At 39.5% G+C, this 20,937-nt stretch overlaps 1 protein-coding gene across 9 annotated transcripts in view; it reads right to left on the bottom strand.

Annotated features, from left to right (window-relative positions):
* The window catches only part of emsy (EMSY transcriptional repressor, BRCA2 interacting), a 30,748-nt gene extending 14,907 nt beyond the window's left edge, over positions 1-15,841 (bottom strand). For 4 of the 9 annotated variants that reach the window (XM_034223973.1, XM_034223969.1, XM_034223972.1 and 1 more), the window contains exons 1-14: positions 15,614-15,841; positions 13,718-13,826; positions 13,149-13,248; positions 12,989-13,063; positions 12,607-12,782; positions 12,362-12,517; positions 10,703-10,962; positions 8,738-8,963; positions 8,010-8,222; positions 5,975-6,124; positions 4,820-4,993; positions 4,176-4,312; positions 3,727-3,765; positions 2,546-2,719 (exon numbers count right to left, since the gene is read on the bottom strand). In XM_034223973.1, the coding sequence (XP_034079864.1) occupies positions 2,546-2,719; positions 3,727-3,765; positions 4,176-4,312; positions 4,820-4,993; positions 5,975-6,124; positions 8,010-8,222; positions 8,738-8,963; positions 10,703-10,962; positions 12,362-12,517; positions 12,607-12,782; positions 12,989-13,063; positions 13,149-13,248; positions 13,718-13,823 (1,986 nt within the window). In that variant the 5' untranslated portion in view covers positions 13,824-13,826; positions 15,614-15,841. The remainder of the gene's footprint in view (positions 1-2,545; positions 2,720-3,726; positions 3,766-4,175; positions 4,313-4,819; positions 4,994-5,974; positions 6,125-8,009; positions 8,223-8,737; positions 8,964-10,702; positions 10,963-12,361; positions 12,518-12,606; positions 12,783-12,988; positions 13,064-13,148; positions 13,249-13,717; positions 13,827-15,613) is intronic. The other 5 variants (XM_034223975.1, XM_034223974.1, XM_034223967.1 and 2 more) reach the window with 4 other exon arrangements.
* Between the last annotated feature and the right edge of the window lie 5,096 nt (positions 15,842-20,937).

Raw genomic sequence — 20,937 nt, forward strand, 5'->3', positions numbered from 1 at the left:
AAGACCACTTTCAATAGAATTCAAGACCTATTTCACGGAAGAAAGTATTGAGGAAAATTGCTATGAAAGAAGAAATACGTCCCATAATTACTTACAAAGTAAATGTATTCATTTCTATGATACAGGAGACAACACGACATGTTGAAAAAAAAAAGTTTATAAGTATGCAGTATCATAAACCGTTTGAAAATTGGTTGAAAATGGAGCAATCTATAGTTATTTCAATATTGCACCATAGACATAATGTTATGAATGAGCGAGCTGCCTGTGGCAAGATGGCCGCCATGTGGCAACGTCGGTCTCCATTGGCCAGCAGCGCGGGTGAGTCATCTAGTGTTTATATATATCTATGGTTGTCCCTGTCACTACCCGATTCGTCCCCCTGCCCGATCTGTACTGCGCATGTACGAGACGGTGCGCCATATTGGACAACTCCGGACGGCAACCCAAGTAGGACACTTGACACAGTGGCTTTTAGCAAAGCTCAAAAAATGAATTTAACTTCTGTTAGACAGCTATCATACTGAATAAATATTTACTGTGAATGAATGCAAAAATGTATGGCATATGGCTGTCTAACAGAAGTTACATTCATTTCTCACTTATTCTGACAATGTACTTAACCCCAAATAAAAGAACCCAATAAAAGAGTTGTTAAATAATAGTGAAGTCACGTTGTAATAACAATAACTCATCTCTCTCGAGTTTTATTTTTGAGCTTTGCTAAAAGCCACTGTGTCAAGTGTCCTATTTGGGATGCCGTCCGGAGTTGTCCAATATGGCGGACCATCTCGCACATGCGCAGTACAGATCGGGCAGGGGGACGGATCGGGTAGTGACACCCGTTAGCCGGAACTACCCCTAGTGGAGCCGGAACTACCCCTAGTGGAAACGCAACAAAAAACGGGCCGGGTTTGGCACGGCATGCTTAAACCGTGCCACGCGCTGCAGTGGAACTGCGCCATAACAGTACAGAAGAGCAGTTTTAATTGTAAGAGAATCCCCAAAATACGACAACGGTTTCTTTCTCATTGCTCATTTGAGTTCCTCAGAGAAGTAGACTTTTCTGGGTTATGCATTCAGTCATGTGGATATAAGAAGATATGTTCTATCTAGAGAAGTGTGACCTAGTTATTAAAGCAAACATGAGTTTAAAGAGAAGAGAGGAATCCCCGACAGAGGGCTGCTTTCACTCTGAAATGTTCCCTTCCTCTCTTTACTTCCTCTCCGGGACAGAAATTAGTTTTAAATGAAATGTTATCAATGAGCCACACAGTCTGATGCTAGGTCAAACAGCTGCTCTGTCTGCAGTCACAAGATCATGTTTCTGACCTATCAGATTAAATGTTATTCCTTAATTGAGTTTCTCTGTCGACAAGCTGTAAACACAACGTTGCAAAACAGGTAGTGTATAGTCAATAATACGAGATCTTTGGCTTTAAACGACAGCTACAAATTGATTAAAGTTGGAAATAAACTGAGGGGCATTCCGACATGGCCAGAACAAATAATCACGATGATAAGAAATACATTTTAGGACTGTTGAAGGATTTTCAAAGTTAGACAAAGCCTGAAACGATGTCATTAATCCTATTATGATAGTTTGTATTGGACATTTTACGTATTTTTTCTTTAGTATATTCTATGTTGCAATGTTGGAGGAGCCCGTGGTAATAAATTGCCAACAACTACGATGTAGCTTTGGTGCACATGACCACAACTCCTTTAAATATTGACTGGAAGGTACAGACGTTATACTTGTGGTAACTTGATGTCAGTCTGTCGGTCATATGAATATCCACTTGATGTGAGTCATATGATAACCTCATTGGCCTGTGGTTAACCAGGATCAAATAATAATGCCAACATTTTATTTAGAGCCGTAAAACCTCTAAGAGTGTAAAGTTTACTAAGTGGAATTTATAAATATTCCAGAGCTGTAGATATTTTGAAAAACTGTAATAATGATTTGGGCAGGGGCGTGTTTTTAAAAATGTAAAATAAAGAGAATTCAAAAAGTAGAATAAATGTTAATAAACAAAGAAAAACATTTGATTAGATTAGGGGTTCCCAGCCTTTTCGAACTCAGGGCCCACTTAAGAATCTTAAAAAAATGTGCGGCCCACATTCAACCATAAACAATACGGAGGCTGAATAAAGTTCTGATTGGTCAATTCAGAACATGTGACAAGTTGTTAATCCAGTAGAACAGACCGCTGTCAAGGACTGTGATGACCGTTGCTAAGGACTGTAATGACCGTTGCTAAGGAGGATCAAGAAAGAGAAAGGAAAGGAGGTTCAAATAAAAAGAAATCTTAATAATGAAAATGTTTCCACACAAATCATAATGTTTTGCAAATTATTTGGCGCCCCACTTACAATGCGTTTGGATTAGATCAAATAAATTGGGCATGGACCGTTTTTTTAAATAAATAAAGAGTATATAAATCGAATACATTTGCGAAAACTAAGATTTAAAAAAAAAAAAGGTTGCTAAAAGGAATTGAACATTGGTTGTTTTTCATAAATCCCGGCGGTGCCTCACCTGGGTCTTGCCCTGCTGCCCGTACACGATCTTGGTCGGGATGATCTTGGTGGTGCTACCCTGCGACCCGGCGCCGAGGCCTTTGGGCTGCGTGACGATCATCTTGGTGATGGGTCTGGAGGCCGTGATGATTGCTGGTTTTGATCCCTGAACCGCCTGAAGACCCTTCTCGCCCTAAGGCACACAGATTATTACAACTGATCCAGATACACACAGCAGCACGGGAGGAAACACAGAAATATATAAAAGAATAATATCTACATCAATAAAGTATGTGGTACAAAGTCACTATATCATTTTAAGACATAATAATCCTGATTTAAAGCTAAAATATCTACATTCTGTCAGTACCTTGCTAGCTGTTTGCCCCCATTTACAGTGTTTGTGCTAAGCTAAGCTAACGGAATCTGGACGTAGCTTCATATTTAACATACACACTTTTGCTTCTGTGACGAAAGAATTTCCCAAATTAGGATCGATAAAGTATTTATCTATCTATGTATGTATGTATGTATGTATGTATCTATGTATGTATGTATGTATGTATGTATGTATGTATGTATGTATCTATCCATCTATGTATCTATCTATGTATGTGTGTATGTATGTATGTATGTATCTATGTATGTATGTATGTATGTATGTATGTATGTATCTATCCATCTATGTATCTATCTATGTATGTGTGTATGTATCTATCCATCTATGTATCTATCTATCTATGTATGTATCTATCTATCTATGTATGTATGTATGTATGTATGTATGTATGTATGTATCTATGTATGTATGTATGTATGTATGTATCTATCCATCTATGTATCTATCTATGTATGTGTGTATGTATCTATCCATCTATGTATCTATATATCTATCTATGTATGTATGTATCTATCCATCTATGTATCTATCTATGTATCTATCCATCTATGTATCTATATATCCATCTATCCATCTATCCATCTATGTATCTATATATCTATCTATGTATCTATGTATGTATGTATGTACCTATCTATCTATCTATCTATCTATCTATCTAAAATCTTAGTCCCCACCACAATATTTCCAAAAATGTCCAACCCTTCCTCAAAAGAACACAATAACAAAATATAACTATTTAACACACTAGAAAATCTTGAATTGTAGAAATGTAAAGTAATAAAATGATTTAAAAGGACCTTAATGTAGGATGTGAAGTTTTCTAACTTTGGCGACACCTAGTGGTTGTATCAAGAAAGACAGCGTCACAACAGTGAAATACAAGGGGCAGAAATCAACACACAAAATGCACCAAATTGTATTAAAAAACGTGTTAAAACAAACATTTATAGCATCAGAATAATTAGAAAGATTATTAATTATTAACAAGCATTTTCACTATTAATTAAATGACTATTTTTCCAAATAATGGACCTATTGTTAAGTTCACAGAGAGCCCATGGCGGTAGTTTGTCCGACTAAACAGACAAATCACGACAAAGTAAGATATGCACATTTGAGAAGCTAAAATAACAGAATAATTGCCCTTTTTTGCAATATTATACATAAACAGTCAATACTTAAGGCTGTCTTTGGGGACATTACTGATTTTCAATACATTAAAATCAGACAGTAGTGTATAACTGACCCCAGCATTGAGCAGTGTGGTGACCACGTTCTTCCCCGGCAGTCCCTGGATCGTCGCTCCTTTTCCCGTCGTTTTCTGAACCACGATGACGTTCGGCTTGGAGGACATCGGGATGGTGGTGATCTTAGTCGTCGTGCCTGTTGTAGAGCGAAGGAGAATTAAGGAATGATTGTTTTAAAACAGGGAGAAGGCACAAAGCAACAATACTTTCCTTTTTGACTAAAAACGTTTTTACCCGTGTGAAATGTTATATTTGAGGTTGTTATTTAATAAACTAAGGATTTTTTTTAATTATTGTTTCTGTATTTGTTGGCTTTAAGTCTTTAAGAAAGAAAATAAAATTATTTTGACTGCATTTAAAAGACTTTGCTAAATGGGAGGCATGCACTGATGGGTTTTGTTTATTAAAAAAGCAGATTTAAATCAAAACAATAATATTAATTTAATCTTTTTATTTCTCTTAATTGATTTTAAACACCTTCAGTGAACAAATTAAACAAATCAGATGGTTAATATCATGACATGTGATTTTTGGACGATATGATTTTTTTTTTTTTACTTAAAACTGTAATTTGAAAACCTCTCAAAGAAGCTGAATGTAAAAAATAAAGACATTTGCTATCAATCTCTCCTGGTTGCCTCACCGGAGACCATGTTACTGCTGATGATCTTCCCGCCCAGCGTTGCCAGGGATTTGGGAACCACGGTGATGATGCTGCCGCTGGTCGTCTTCACGTAGGTCGTCCCGCCGCTGGAGGCCGAGATCCGGGCTCCGATGCTGGGGTTCACCGTGGGCCGCGTGTAGGTGGCCTGGGTCGCTGCGCACACACACACACACACACACACACACACACACACACACACACACACACACACACACACACACACACACACACACACACACACACACACACACACACACACACACACACACACACACACACACACTACACACACAACACACACACACACACACACACACACACACACACACACACACACACACACACACACACACACACACACACACACACACACACACACACACACACACACACACACACACACACACACACACACACACACACACACACACACACACACACACACACACACACACACACACACACACACACACACACACACACACACACACACACACACACACACACAGTGTTTAATAACCAGTGCTGTTTATACAACCTCAGTACTTTGTTGTATCTGTTTTATGTTGTATATATATTCATGTTGCACTGTTGGAGGAGCCTGTGACTTAAGATTTTCATGGCCATATCTACACAGTCAGAGGTGGGAAGTAGTGGAGTACAAATAATTTGTTACTGTACTTAAGTACATTGTTCTGGTATCAGTACTTTACTCCACTACTTATTTTTCTGACGACTTTTTACTTTTACATTTTGAACACAAATACCTGGTCTTCTCTAAAGAAGAGGGACCAATGGAAACGTTGTCATGTTGCCGTTGTTCAGCATGGAAACATTCATTAGCTAACAATGACATTATTGTTCTATTAATATAAAGGGAGGTCAGGTACTCTTTAAAGCAGCTGCTAGTTATGGGTACTTTTTACTGAAGTACATTTTAAATCTTTTACTTTTACTTGAGTAAAGAAGTTTAGTCAGTACTTCTACTTTTACCAGAGTATTTTTAAACACGAGTATCTGTACTTCCACTCGAGTAAAGGATGTGTACTTTTGCCATCTCTGTACACTGTAGCTAATGTGCACACGACACGAATAAAGCCTTGAATCTTGAATCTACAGGTGGGCTTCCCTCACCTGTGGACTGAGTGACCAGTTTGGTGGTCATGATGGCGCCGTTGCTACTGACGACCATGATGGGGGAGGAGCTGCTGCTGGACAGAGCCACGGAGGACGGCTTGGGGAGGATCTTACTGGGCTGCACCTGCTGGGTGATGATCTTCACACCTGTAAATGATTGACACAGTGATTCAGTCAATAGAAAAACATAACACACGTATAAGCTGCAACAAAATCACACACAAAGGACACTTCCATCATCTCCACCTGCAGCTGGACAGACAGCTTACCCACTTACAAAGACATTAACCGTCTGTCATTTTAACGGTTCAAATAATCCTACCATTACAATTATAGACTGTTCATTTATGTGTAAGTGGGTAAACTTACAAAATCTGCAAGGGATCAAATACTTATTTCCTCCACTGTATATTCAACCTAATATTTAATAATCCATTCCTTGCACAATTAATGTATATAATATCCTGCTTTAAATGTTGTTACTGTAAATGTGTATTTCCGCATGGATATTTTTTACTTTTTTTTAAAAATGCTATTTTATTTCTATTTGAGATGTTTCCATTTTGGATTGTTTGATTCTAGTCTTTTAAATGTGTTCTTATGTACAATGCCTTGTCTTTGTATGCTGCTGAAATGCAAAAATGTCCCAAATTGGGATCATAAAGTACTTCTTATCGTATAACACGAATATAACACACTTATATGCTGCAACAAAATCACACAATAAATAATATCCACAGTCAGTGAGAGCAGCACTTCCTCACACAATGCCCAACATTTGAACCTGTACGGAAACAATTCCTCCCAAAACTCAATCATAAGCATCCTCAAATATTTAAAAAACTAAATGAAAAACTAAAAATATTAGTTGCATTCTTGCAGTATGAGGGCATCGGACTAGTGATGTGTGAACGAGCCGATTCTTTTGAACGGCTCTTTGGTTCGAACGAGGGGAACCGAGTCGTACTTGGTGAGAGCCGTTCTTGTTATCGTCCAATCGTCGGTCCGCACTCACTGCCTGCCAAAATCCACTCGCCTTTTAAAGAGCTTGATTTTGTTCCCCAAACGTATTCTGTGAAGACCCCCCCTAATCTGATTGGTAGGTTTCAGCACGAGGAGTGAGATGGGGTGGGTCTTAACGGAATACGCGAGAGGGAGAAGTCATAACAAGTGGTACAGGACAGGTAGACGACGTGTTTTCGCGAAACCGCAGCAGCATTTGGATGCACTTCAACCAAAACCCAGGCAGTGATAAAGCGCACCATTTGTAAAGGCAACATATCCTTTAAAGCAGGGTCAACAAATAATCTCCATCGCCACTTAAAAACACAGTATCTAATATTAAGAGTTGCGTGAATTTCATTCAAGGCAAGGCAACTTTATTTACTTTTCAATTCAAAGTACATTCACTGACATGAAGGACATGGATATGGCGCCACCTTGTGTCATGTTTACAATGCAGATTATTGACATTAGGTCTGGCAATACAGTCAATCATTATCCTGGTGATTATTTCGCAGATAAACCCATTAATTCTTTTGAACGGCTCTTTGAAGCCATAAGATCCGGCTCCCTTCAAAGAGCCATAATTCCCATCACTACATCGGACTGACCTGCTACACTAGGTCTCACATCTCACATCTTATATATTAGGGATGCCAGAAACTGACCATGATCAAATTCGAAAATCGGACAGCCCTGGCGAATATTAATCGATTATTCGCCGAGAAGAAAAAGAAAAACATAAATAATAATAAAAAAATATATAAATAAAATCGAATTTTAAAAAATAATTTTCGATTATGGAGACCGCAACGAATATTCGAAAAATAGAATAATCGCTGGCATCCTTAATATATATCATATTTTATTTTGAATGAATTAAATGGATCTGTGTTCCTTGTAAAGAAAAAAATCTTATGTATATATTTGTGTATAGATGTTGCAATTATACAGAGCTTTAGCAATACTATATGTAACTATGGTCAAGCTAATAAAGCTATTGAATTGAGAGGGTGGTGTGCAGACTGACCGGACTCCTGCTTGATCTGGATGGTGGGCTTGCAGCCCGGCGAGGAGCTGGAGGTCTGCGTGACGCTGCAGACCCCCAGAGAGGAGCCCTGCTGCAGCGGTTTGGGCGAATGCTGCTTGGGGAACTGAGCCAGGATCTGAGCCGGGGAGCCCACCATCGTCTTGGGGGAGGGGAGTCGAGTGGAGGTCACCTTCACTCCGCCTGAAGAGGCACCTGCAGCAGAAAACACAGAACTTGTAGTCTAATGCTGCATGCTGTGAGGAAACGTCACACAAAAAGAGCAAAGTATGTAAAAGTTAACAGGAAAGCATATTTTGTTCAAAATAAAAGGCATTTTGATTTAGTTTATAATCGTTTCTGTGTTAAGATATAACATTTTCTTGTGATTGAGGATAAACCAAGTATAATACGTAGATAAAAATGCCATAAATGTGATGGTTGCAGCCTCCCAAAATTGAGAATGTGTCATCTTACATTATGGTAAACAGAATATATAATAATAAAAAGGGCTTTATTTAGGGCTCTGTGAAAAAGCTAATGTTGCTTAAATTAGCACAAAGACTGTAAATGGAGGGAAACGGTAGTAATAATAATAATAATACATGACACTTATATAGCGCTTTTCTAAAAACTCAAGGACGCTTTTACAGAGATTAAGTTAGCATTGCACTGTCCAAATGTAGACGTAAGGTTCACATTTGTTGTGTAGTTGCAGATGAAGGACCTACATGTTGTTGACATCACCACGGAGGGCGTGCAGGTGCTCACGGTGGTCACGGCCACGTTGCTGGAGGAGACGTGTGCGCTGGCTGGAAACACCACCGTCTGTTTCTGCGAGGGCGCCGTCAGCATGGTGGTGGACACCAGCTTGGAGAGAGCGGCGTTGTGAGCGTGAGACTTGGACAGGATGTTGGGCACGAAGTTGGAGCTGGGAGAAGTCGTCACGATGATCACCTGAGGGAAGAAGAAGAGACATTTTATACTCAGGTATTGTGTAGAGAGATGAGGGAACTATTTATACCTCAAATCTTAATCATTAGTGTTTTTCCCAGATTCAAGATTCAAGGCTTTATTGCTCCAGTGTAGATATGGCAATGACAAACTGAAGTCACAGGCTCCTCCAACAGTGCAACATGAATATATATAGGACATAGGGATGGGTACCGAGCCCCGGTATTAAACGGGCCCCGGGGCTGAATTATTAAAGACCGTGGTACCGTTAAGCTCCGACGTTATCGGTCTTTTTATCGGTACTGGAGACGTGTAAAAAATATGTCATATGTATTATTGCTACATAAACATTATATTGCAGTTTTAGTTTCGCCAACTCCGTTTCTAACACGCAAAAAGACTGCAAAATGCTTCTATGATTATTTTTAGTATTTTCGATCTTTCCAATCCAGACGAGAGATCTCTCTCCCCCGTCTGCACACACACACACACACACACACACACACACACACACACACACACACACACACACACACACACACACACACACACACACACACACACACACACACACACACACACACACACACACACACACACACACACACACACACGCACACACACACACACACACACACACACACACACACACACACACACACACACACACACACACACACACACACACACACACACACACACACACACACACACACACACACACACACACACACACACACACACACACACACACACACACACGGAGGAGATGGCGGAGAGAGTGCTCCGAGGTGTGGTTAAACTTTCTCAAAGAAGACGAAGTAAGCTAGGCAGCCAATATTCATCTTGCCAAATAGTGAGCCCACATTTATCTGTACTGCTAAGTCTTATATTGGCTACCTAGCTTACTTTGTCTTCTTCAGCCAGCATCCTTGGTATCTGTTGCTCACTGATTGACCCCCCCCCCCCATCCATCTTGATGTTTCTTGGCATCTCTTATGAGCATTTATTTACGAGTTAATAACATGTATAGCTTCCAAAAGGGAGCCTTATTGATGAGTTACTACCATTTCTAATAAGGCTTAGCAGTACAGATAAATGTGGGCTCACTATTTGGCAAGATGACTAAGCCTTATGTTGGCTACCTAGCGAGAATCAACTCAGTGAACAACAGATACCAAGGATGCTGGCTGATGAAGAAGACGAAGTAAGCTAGGCAGCTAGCCAATATAACGGAGCTTACACACGGCGGTGTGCGTTGAAGCTTCAACGTTTCTGCCCATTCACTTTGAATGGGGGGACGTCACGCTTTGCCGAACTGCATTGTGGGAGCACAGCGGGCGGAGCTACAGGATTTCTGCTTCACACACGTTGCATACCGCTATTTTATTGTCTTTTTTGGACACCTTAAAATACTACCAGACCGGTGAAGCCATTTTGGCGAGCTTGTTTTGCCGCGCACAGAGAAAAGTGTCAAGTATTTTACGTCATCATTTTACGTCATGCTCTCGCGATGTGCATTTTTAGAGAGCACCAATCGATCGGCAGAGAGTGAGTATCGACCGATCGATCTGAGCATCCCTAGCAAAAATAAAAAGTTCCATCTTATCTTATCTCTAATCTCACCTCAGTTATACCGTAGCTCCTAAAATACGTGAAGCCAAAGAAAATACAGGTTTTATCCTCACATGACATCAGAGCAGCCTTTTTTGAAACATAAGTAAACACAAAGGTTCCCTCACCTTCTGCGTGGTGGTGTTGGTGGTCTGGATGGTGGGCTTGGTGAAGGTGATCTTGACGGGGGACAGGTGGGGGGGCAGCGAGTTGGCGATGCTCTGCATGATGTTGCTCATCTTGGGGCTGCCACTCACCGGCACCGTGATGCTCTTGGACACCGGGGGGGACATTTTGGACACTTCCTTCAGCATCACCGGAGACGAGCTGGACGAGTTGGTCCGCCGGCGCTTTCGAGGCTTCTCTTCTTCGTCCGAACAACTCACACCTGGGAGGGAAACAGGAGGAGGTTAAATCTAGGAAGTACGTCTTTCTTTCGTGCGATTATTGATTCCTCTGCTGATTATTTTCTTAATTAATTGTCTTAGGGAAATCGTGTCAAAGCCTTGTTTTGAATTTTAATACACTGCTGTTTAACCCTTGTGTTGTGTTCGAAAGCTGTTACCGTTCATGGTGTATCTCAGTCCAAAACGCACACAAAAAATGACTATCATCCAATATTGTTTGAACTACATCCTAACTAACTTATAATGCATTCATAACCGAACAATCCTGTTGTAATTTAATGCTATGGCCCAAAACACATCACACCACATATTGCACACGTGCATGTGTGTGTTCAGGTTCAAGTGTTAGTGCACATATTCTTTGAGAAAGGCAGAGTTCCCGTGGGGGGAGGGGGGCAGCGGGAGGGGAGACCAGGTGCATGATGCGAAAAATTATTGTTACAGTGGATGAAGGGGGAGGGGTGTCTAAAGTCAAAGATGAATCTTGATTGGGCCAAATTTGACCTCGAGTCACCCACAACAATTCTGCTGGGTCTCCCCAGACCCCAACACCAAATTATACACTTTTTTTTTTAGAGACCTTCAGACTTGGTTAAAATGGTCAAAATCAGTTTTGTAGAGTTTATATATCTCTTGTGGAGGATATCATGAAGCCTCGTTCCGATACAAAACACTACAGCGTAGTTATTATATCATTTTAAAACTTGAAACGGGTCAGGGGAGACCCGAACACAACATAAGGGTTAACATGCATGTGTATATATGACACCATTGATCAGGAGGGATGTTTAGAAGAGGACTTTTAAACTCACTCTCCAGTAACAAAGAGAAAACAATTAATGTCAAGATAAATTATAAAAGAAAAACATCCTTAGAGTAAAGAAAAGCAAGAAATGGCACATGCATGGGTTAATGGCACATTGGCACAGATTGAAACATTGTCAAATTGTATTATTTCTTTTATTTTGAAGATTAAATCTCAGCCAGTATTTTGTTCTTCGGCAAACACTCAAATAAAGATGTGTTTCCACCGAGGAATTAGGTCTGTTGTGTTTGTTCCTCACAATAACATGAAAAACAGTCAATAAGCTTGTAGCGCCCCCTTTAGGCTGAATGGAAAACCTAAAAAATAAAATGCAGTCTAAAAATGTTTTGGGGGGAAAAGGAGACAAAACATTTCAGACTGGGCTTTTAAAGAAACAAGGTGATATTATGGGGATTTTCAATTCAATTTGAATTGATGACTGAAAAAGACTCAAATGTCAGTTTTCAATTAAAAAGTAAAAATGTAGAAAGAAAAAACAGGATGAGGTCGAATAAATAAAAATGTTGTCATAAGACTTAAGCTCGATAAATAACCAAATAGCAGACAAATCTCACTCTTGACGTAGACCGTGCTCCCACTGGGCAGCACCACCACGTTGGAGGAGGGGCTCGGGGGTCTGGGAGATTTCACCGCCGCTCCGATGGCTCCGCTGCTCGCTGTGGCGCTGGTGGAGGTGCCCGTGGTGCTCGTGTAGGAGTAACATACGACCACTGCAGGAATGAAATACAACGGTTAATGTGGTGCGAGCTGATCTGATTTAAAACATGTTTCTTTGATTACAGAAGGGATGCTGGCCCACCTTCTTTGTTTCCTGTTTCCGCTGGCATCAGAAAGGAGGCGTTCTGATTGGCTGAGGCGCTGGCTACTGCGTTAGCGGTCACGGTAAAGGCTGTCTGTGGGACGAGCCGCGGCATCAGGGGAACGAGGCGACGTCCTTCGATCGACCACTCAGACGAGCTGTTAGGACCCGACATGCTGGAAAGAGATCGTGCAACATTAATAAAGTAGATATTGGCTTTTTAGAAATACAATTTACAGTTTGAAGCTGTGAGAGAAGCGGAATGTTTTCACATTTGTCAAAATAAACTCATTTAAAAGCACAAAAATGTGACAAACAGATACATATTTAAAAGCACTGTATATGTTTATAATTCATTTTCAAATTAAAGTTATACACTTACTGATATGCGATGGTGGTGAGGCGCTCATCGTTGACAGCTCTGCGGACTTCTGCACGATGGCGCTCTGTGGAGATACTGGGAAACCGGTGCAGCACATTTTAAATAAAGCAACGTTTTTTCTCACATTTATCAAGTTTTATTATATTTTTGAAACAATTACCCGAGGATTTTAGTGAGTTCTCCCAGCAGATCCTTCTTGTCCTTGGTCAGGTCTCCCTGGGCTCGCAGGGCGCTGATCACCCCGGCATACGCCTCCAGCTCTGGGGACACAAATAAACATTTTTAATAAAGGATCAGATTAACTCAAATATGTATTTCTTGGCCTGATAAAACATTTTCTCAGGCATCTTCGAAACAACAATAATATTTTAGCTTGTATCAAAACAAAGCTTCAAAGGGATTCACATAAAAAGCAAAGAATATAGGACCTAAAATAGAAACACATAAAACACAGCTAAACGAAGAAAACAAATACTAAAGCAAACACAAAAAACAGCAGAATAAATGGAATAAAAACTAGAATCAGATTAAATCTGGGAAGGCAGTACTAAACAAGTATGTTATAAGCTTTGATTTTTCACGAGATATGTTAAGATTTGTATATATATATATATATGTGAGTGTGTGTGTGTGTGTGTGTGTGTGTGTGTGTGTGTGTGTGTGTGTGAGAAAAACTGCCTCTTCACAGTGAGAGCGCTCTAGTTTTTCTTCTGTATGGCATGACCTTACCGAGTTTACGGAGAATTCTCTTGCACTCGTCCCTGCCCAGGTCCAGGATGGTGGGCCAGACCACCGGCATGGTCCCAGTCAGCACCGGCTTCTCCAGCTGAATCATGGGCTAAGAGGAGAGTAAATACAAAATAAAACGTGATTAGATAACCTTTATAATAACCATAGCATATAACCAAGGATAAGAGACAGACAGCCAGCGTTTCCGCCTGGGGGGCGTCTTGCCGTAATTTGACGCCCTTATTCAGCTCGGAACGGCCTGAACTCGAGCCGAGGGCGCCCAAAAAGAATTATAATGTGAGAGAAGATCGAGAGTTTTTATCGCTTGAAATGACGGAAAGGAAAAAGGACAAGGACATCCCTCAGTTGGAGGGGCAAAGGAGTCTGGTGGGATTCTTTTCGCCGCCAGCAAAGCGTGTGCCTGCAACGGGAAAAAACAAAACACCGCCGCATCTTCCAAGGACCGTGCCAGGAGGGGTGTCCCTGTCGGCAGGGAGACGTAAAGAGATAGTATAAGGGACGGCGCAATTCAAAATTGTGTGTGTGTGTGCATACGTAAAGAGATAGTATCTATAAGGGATGGCTCAATTAAAAATTAAACGTCACCAACCGCCCCCTCCCGCTCTCGGGATGGACGCGCTCTCAGCCCTGGTCTGGCGGAAGCACTGCAGACAGCTATTGAACATGGCAGAAAGTCATCATTATGTAAAGTATGATTTTAGAGTATTGGACATTTATGAAATGAGTTAAGAAAAACACTGCTCCTGTGCAGATTTGGCTAAATAAATATGACCTTAATAATCACTTTTGGGCGTTTAACTTTAAAACAAAAGTCTGACTGATAAGTTAATTATCTTTCGTTTCCAATTACTGAATCTTGTGTGAAATTAGCTCAGTGTGAGCAACATTTTGAGACGGTTCCTTTGTGCATTTTAATTAAATGTTTAATTGAATGAAATATTCCCAATAAAGAAGCTTTTCTCTCAGAGGAAGGGCTGTGAGTAATTACTCTGCCTCTTATTGTTAAAATGTTTTGTATGTGTTTGACAATCATGGCCACACTTTATGGTGTTAACAAATTCATAAATAAAGTTTTGTTTTAAAACTTAAATAATGTACTGTATTATCTCCCAATATGCACATTTACATGCGTGTTATTACAAATACCTCTTTTGAGAATGTGTATAGTCAATACAAATGTTATCAAATGCATATTGCATTGAAAGATACGGTTTCAGTTCATCCGTTGCAGACTTGAATTGTTCTGTGTAACAACAAGACTATTCCTTAAGTGGTGAAATATCTTCAAGTATCTTATAAATAAAGAATAGCCACATAAAAAGGGACAATATAACTCACAAGTCTCCATTTATTGCATTAAAGTCTTCAATTCAATTCAATTCAAAACCTTTATTTATCCAGGTAAAATCCCATTGAGATCAATGATCTCTTTTTCAAGGGAGACCTGCAGTCTTGGCTGTCTAACTGTTTACACTGAGCAGCACCGCCCACCTCAGGGCATCCAGCAACACAGGCCAAACACACACAAACTGAGATTATATTTAAGTTAAATGCAGCTGAGAAAGGAATTTATTAACAAAATGGAGAGGGGTCGATAATTAAGAAACCTGCTCTTTTATTTTCACCAGTTTCCTCCATGTAGCAGACAAAGAAGCAGTTAGCTGCTCATATTATGGGTCAAATGCTGTCAACACAACAGAAAACGGGACACATACTGGCTTCTCCACTACCATCAAATTGTCTCATGCACAAATATTCAATGATGCCCAATACGTTTGTCAAATTTTCACAGAAAACGGTGGAAGATATTGGCATTTAATTTCAGTTTTTGACGCGCTTTGAAAACCGTTGCAATGGATCAGCATGTTAGCTTACCTTCCGTTAGCAGAACGACTTCAAGGCCTTTATAATCCCGAAATCCAAACAAACATGACTGACAATGATACTTTTAGCTAAATTACAACATCGAGCAGTTATTCTGCAATATATTGAGACAATAAAACAAGAGCTAAACGGATTAAATGTCCTGATTTAGCCAAATATGTTGCTTTGTTTACGTTGTTTTCTGCCGTTGGCCTGTGGGTGGATGAATTTCTTCTTCGATGGTTTTTACTGGCGGACTAAAATCCAACGGTAAGGGGTATAGCGCCACCTACTGTACCGGAGTGTTTAAACATCATGACTTTATAAATACGCTTATTAAGAATATTAAACATGTTTCGTTTAAATATTAACATTAAGATGCAGAGAGATCTCAATTAATGTATTAAAGTGTTTTTCGAAATAATTCGGATACATTTGTTTACACTACATAGGCCTACAGTATACACAGATATAAATCACACATGCTTCACATTGTTTACACCTGTGAGGGTGTCACTACTAGTCAGTATGTTGTACTTTATATGTAAAAACATGACAATCCCAAGTTATAATAAAATACCAAGTGTAATATACTCAATTTGCATTATGTCCCACTGGTTTATATAGGCTAAAAATACATGTTTGCATTATAATTGTCTATACATTAATCACTTCAGATGGTGGGGTTAATAACAGTTATACTGCTGGAAGGTCTAACAGGTGAAAATATCATGATTTAGTAGTAGGTCTAATAGACTCTGCAAAGTAGCTGTCATAACAAATGTAATGGACTAAAAAGTACAATATCTCCCATTGCAATATCGCGAAGAACAAGTAGCATAACAATAAAATACTCAAACAAAGTACAAGCACCTTGAAATTGTGCTTAACAAATGTACGTACAATGTTTATCTGTGATTTAAAGTAAAGTAAAACCACAAAATCGCTTTTTAAATCTGATAGTTTCGCAAAGTACGAGGAGCTCCTGAACGCATCGGGATGGAAGGTGGGTTTTTCTCCTCTTTTTTGACTCTCTTTTTGGGGAGGGGGCACAAAGCATTTCCTTTTTCCATTTGCATCACACTTTGTAGCAACACAAACAAGTCAGACTCTCGTACGAATTAAGTGAGGATTAACAAACCTGGAGGAGGAGGATGCTTCAAAAACTCTGTGGACTCTGGAACTTCATTTTGGATTTAGCAGCCAAAGTTTGACGCAATCTTTCCCGGGATAATAATCAGGAATAGTCTGCAGTGTCATCACCATGGAAGTATTTCACAAGGAGCAATAGAGATGTGCACAACTTGGAGATAAAGTTTGGAAAACATTGAAAAAAGTGTCTCTTCCAGATGTCTTTATCGATGCAGCTGTCTAATGAAACCCATTCACACCCCTAAGGAAAAAGTTAATACTTTCTTTATTTCTAGCAACTTTGTGGACTTCTGGGAATAATATATGACCTCTTTCGCTTTGCATTGGGATTTTCCTTCAATTAAATCAGGATAACGGGATTTTGTTGTTTCCATATGCTGGAAATTAAACCACGTCGAAGTTTCTGGAAATGGACGGACACCGAGGAGACAAAATAAACATGTTTTAATAAATAACAGCCAGAAAATGCTATTTGGGTGAAGTCGTCGGAAAGGGAAGCCCCAATGAGTGGCACACAGTCAACACTCACTGACAGGTAGGTTAAATGCTATTTTCCTACCATGAACTCGTTATTTTCCAGGATGCATTTTGAACACATCATACTTTCTCACGATTTCTGAATCTGAAAGAGTGTTTTGAATCGGTTTACGCATGGGAACACACCCAATTGCATCACGCCAAACCCCATTGAAACAAAATCAGAATGTAAGGTTATCTTACCTTGTGGAAACATGCATCCCGCCAGAATGGAATAAACAAGATGTTACCATTTTGTTGCCTATTTTGGTAAATTCGGCATTCAAAAGATCAAACAAAAAAGCTATATTTTTCTACGAAGTGTAAATTAGTTTTTCTTTTATCGTCACATTTTAGTGCTAGAGGGCAGCTTCTGGGATTCGTAAGGATAAGGGAATATAATGAAAACGTTCAGTTTGACCTAATATAATTGTTTTTAATCGATTGTTAGCACGCCGAACTGAATATAAGGGGTTTATATCACAGATTAACTCTTCATTTATCTTCTAACTTCCATTAATAAGGTGTTAAACCTGGAGCAATTTAAAATATGCACATTTCTCAATGGAGTTTGTAACAGGGTTCCCATTCAAAACTAAAAGAGGGCTCAGTGAGTTGTCTCCTTTTCCTGTTGTCGACAAGCACCTTGTTCCCAGCCATCATGGTTCATCTTACTAGAAGATTAGATAGATGGATAGATGGATAGATAGATAGATAGATAGATAGATAGATGGATAGATAGATGGATAGATAGATAGATAGATAGATAGATGGATAGATGGACATATTTATTTGTGGCCTTAACATGATAGAGGTTTTCTACACATGTTTATGTTCAAATAATATATTACATGCATGACAAGTGCACAAAATGAGTCTGAGAAAGCTTCCTCGGTGTGTGGCTTGATTGAAGGTGAACTGATTGAATTATCTGTGTGTAAACGTGTTCCTTTAGTATTTATGTATACTGTGAAACAGTCCCACAGAGGGGGTTCAGCTGAACATTATAAGATACCTGTATGTTTCACTGTCACATTATGTTATATGTGATGGTCAGCACACTGACAGCATGTTTTTGCAACAGGATGCAGAACTGTGGACAGAGTTAAATGTCACATTAACCTGTGCATGTCAGTATCGATTGATTATATGATCAAATGACTTGTCTTTTCATTGATCACAGAAAAAAATCACAGTTTTGTATAGAATTTGGGAATTTTTTTGCTTGTTTTATGGCAGAGAAATACGTCACTGATAAAGTTCTGCAGCTCTTTAGTTGGTTGAAACTCTTCTTTAGGAATCATATGAGGTGAATAGTTTTCTTAACGTTAATGGTTGACTTTGAGCTATTCGGATTCCACCCCCCACTTGTATATTTTTACACTGAGTAATCAGGAGTTTCCTCTGAGGAAATGCCAAAACAAAGGCACACATGACTGCCTCGGAAAAGTCAAACAAAGTCAGTTGATTTCTTGACCTTCAGCCTGAAGAGAAACTGAGCTGCTCCTCTGCTTTTTAACCAGACTGACTGGGCCTCTTTTTCGTATCGTTTTTTGTAATGTTTCCATCACAAATCCCACAGAAAGACCATATTCAGTTAAACAGACGGTGGAAGTGGAAAGCATGACACACGCCACAGAAGGGACTTAAAAGGAAAATGAACCCTGAAATGGATTTCACAGATAAACACACGGCTCTTAGCAGCTCAGGATATATTTTTAGATGTATTATGACATGACTTATGACTGTTATATGTATCCTGTTTTATGAGGGAGGGCGGAGCATGTAATGCGTTATCATATGATGCACAATTCTACTTTATACTTCTACTCCACTACAATTTTGAGGAAGAAACTTGATTTGCTCTTACAGGGGCTGCTTTTTCGCTTTCCTGTAGTGTATTTATACGTTTTAGTGCATGTAAATGGTCTGCAAAGGCTACAATCCCAAAGTTCCACCTCCATTGGACTCCTTTGTTTACTTCCAGAACATAGTGGCATCACTACGTAATAAGATAAGATAAGATAACATGGTACTTTATTGATCCCAATTTGGGAAATAGTTTTTGTTGCAGCAGCATAAAAGACAAGGCATTTTACAATAAAACAAAACTAGAAATAAACAAGAATAGAAATAAAATAGAAAATATACATGTAGAATTTGACAAGACATTATATATACAATAAAATATATATATATATATATATATATATACACATAAATATATGACATGGAATATTAATATTAGCTTCTATAACTAGCGCTCCAACACATGTAGGTGATAGGCTGAGGGGCGGGACATCTCTAAGCAGTTGACCAATCACATCAGAGCCGGCCAGCTAACCAATCAGAGCAGACTCTGGTTTCAGACAGAGGGTGAAAAGAGGTGCTGCAGCACAGGCTGAGAAAAAGAAAGAGCTTTTTTAACATTAAGCATGGAGACATTCCCAGTAGAGACACTAGATACTGATATACACCTGAACATCAGCAGGAGAGGACTCTTTAAGTAGAGACACTAGATACTGATATACACCTGAACATCAGCAGGAGAGGACTCTTTAAAGTAGAGACACTACATACTGATATACACCTGAACATCAGCAGGAGAGGACTCTTTAAAGGAGAGACACTACATACTGATATACACCTGAACATCAGCAGGAGAGGACTCTTTAAAGTAGAGACACTACATACTGATATACAACCTGAACATCAGCAGGAGAGGACTCTTTAAAGTAGAGACACTACATACTGATATACAACCTGAACATCAGCAGGAGAGGACTCTTTAAAGTAGAGACACTACATACTGATATACACCTGAACATCAGCAGGAGATAACTCTTTAAAGTAGAGACACTACATACTGATATACACCTGAACATCAGCAGGAGAGGACTATTTAAAGTAGAGATACTACATACTGATATACACCTGAACATCAGCAGGAGAGGACTCTTTAAAGTAGAGACACTACATACTGATATACACCTGAACATCAGCAGGAGAGGACTCTTTAAAGTAGAGAACACTACATACTGATATACACCTGAACATCAGCAGGAGATAACTCTTTAAAGTAGAGACACTACATACTGATATACACCTGAACATCAGCAGGAGAGGACTCTTTAAAGTAGAGACACTACATACTGATATACACCTGAACATCAGCTGGAGAGGACTCTTTAAAGTAGAGACACTAGATACTGATATACACCTAAACATCAGCTGGAGAGGACTCTTTAAAGTAGAGACACTACATACTGATATACACCTGAACATCAGCAGGAGAGGACTCGTTAAAGTAGAGACACAACATACTGATATACACCTGAACATCAGCAGGAGAGGACTCTTTAAAGTAGAGACACTACATACTGATATACACCTGAACATCAGCTGGAGAGGACTCTTTAAAGTAGAGACACTAGATACTGATATACACCTGAACATCAGCTGGAGAGGACTCTTTAAAGTAGAGACACTACATACTGATATACACCTGAACATCAGCAGGAGAGGACTCTTTAAAGTAGAGACACAACATACTGATATACACCTGAACATCAGCAGGAGAGGACTCTTTAAAGTAAGAGACACAACATACTGATATACACCTGAACATCAGCAGGAGAGGACTCTTTAAAGTAGAGACACTAGAATAC

Source organism: Gymnodraco acuticeps, unplaced genomic scaffold, assembly GCF_902827175.1.
Source record: "Gymnodraco acuticeps unplaced genomic scaffold, fGymAcu1.1, whole genome shotgun sequence".
NCBI classification, from domain to species: Eukaryota; Metazoa; Chordata; class Actinopteri; order Perciformes; family Bathydraconidae; genus Gymnodraco; species Gymnodraco acuticeps.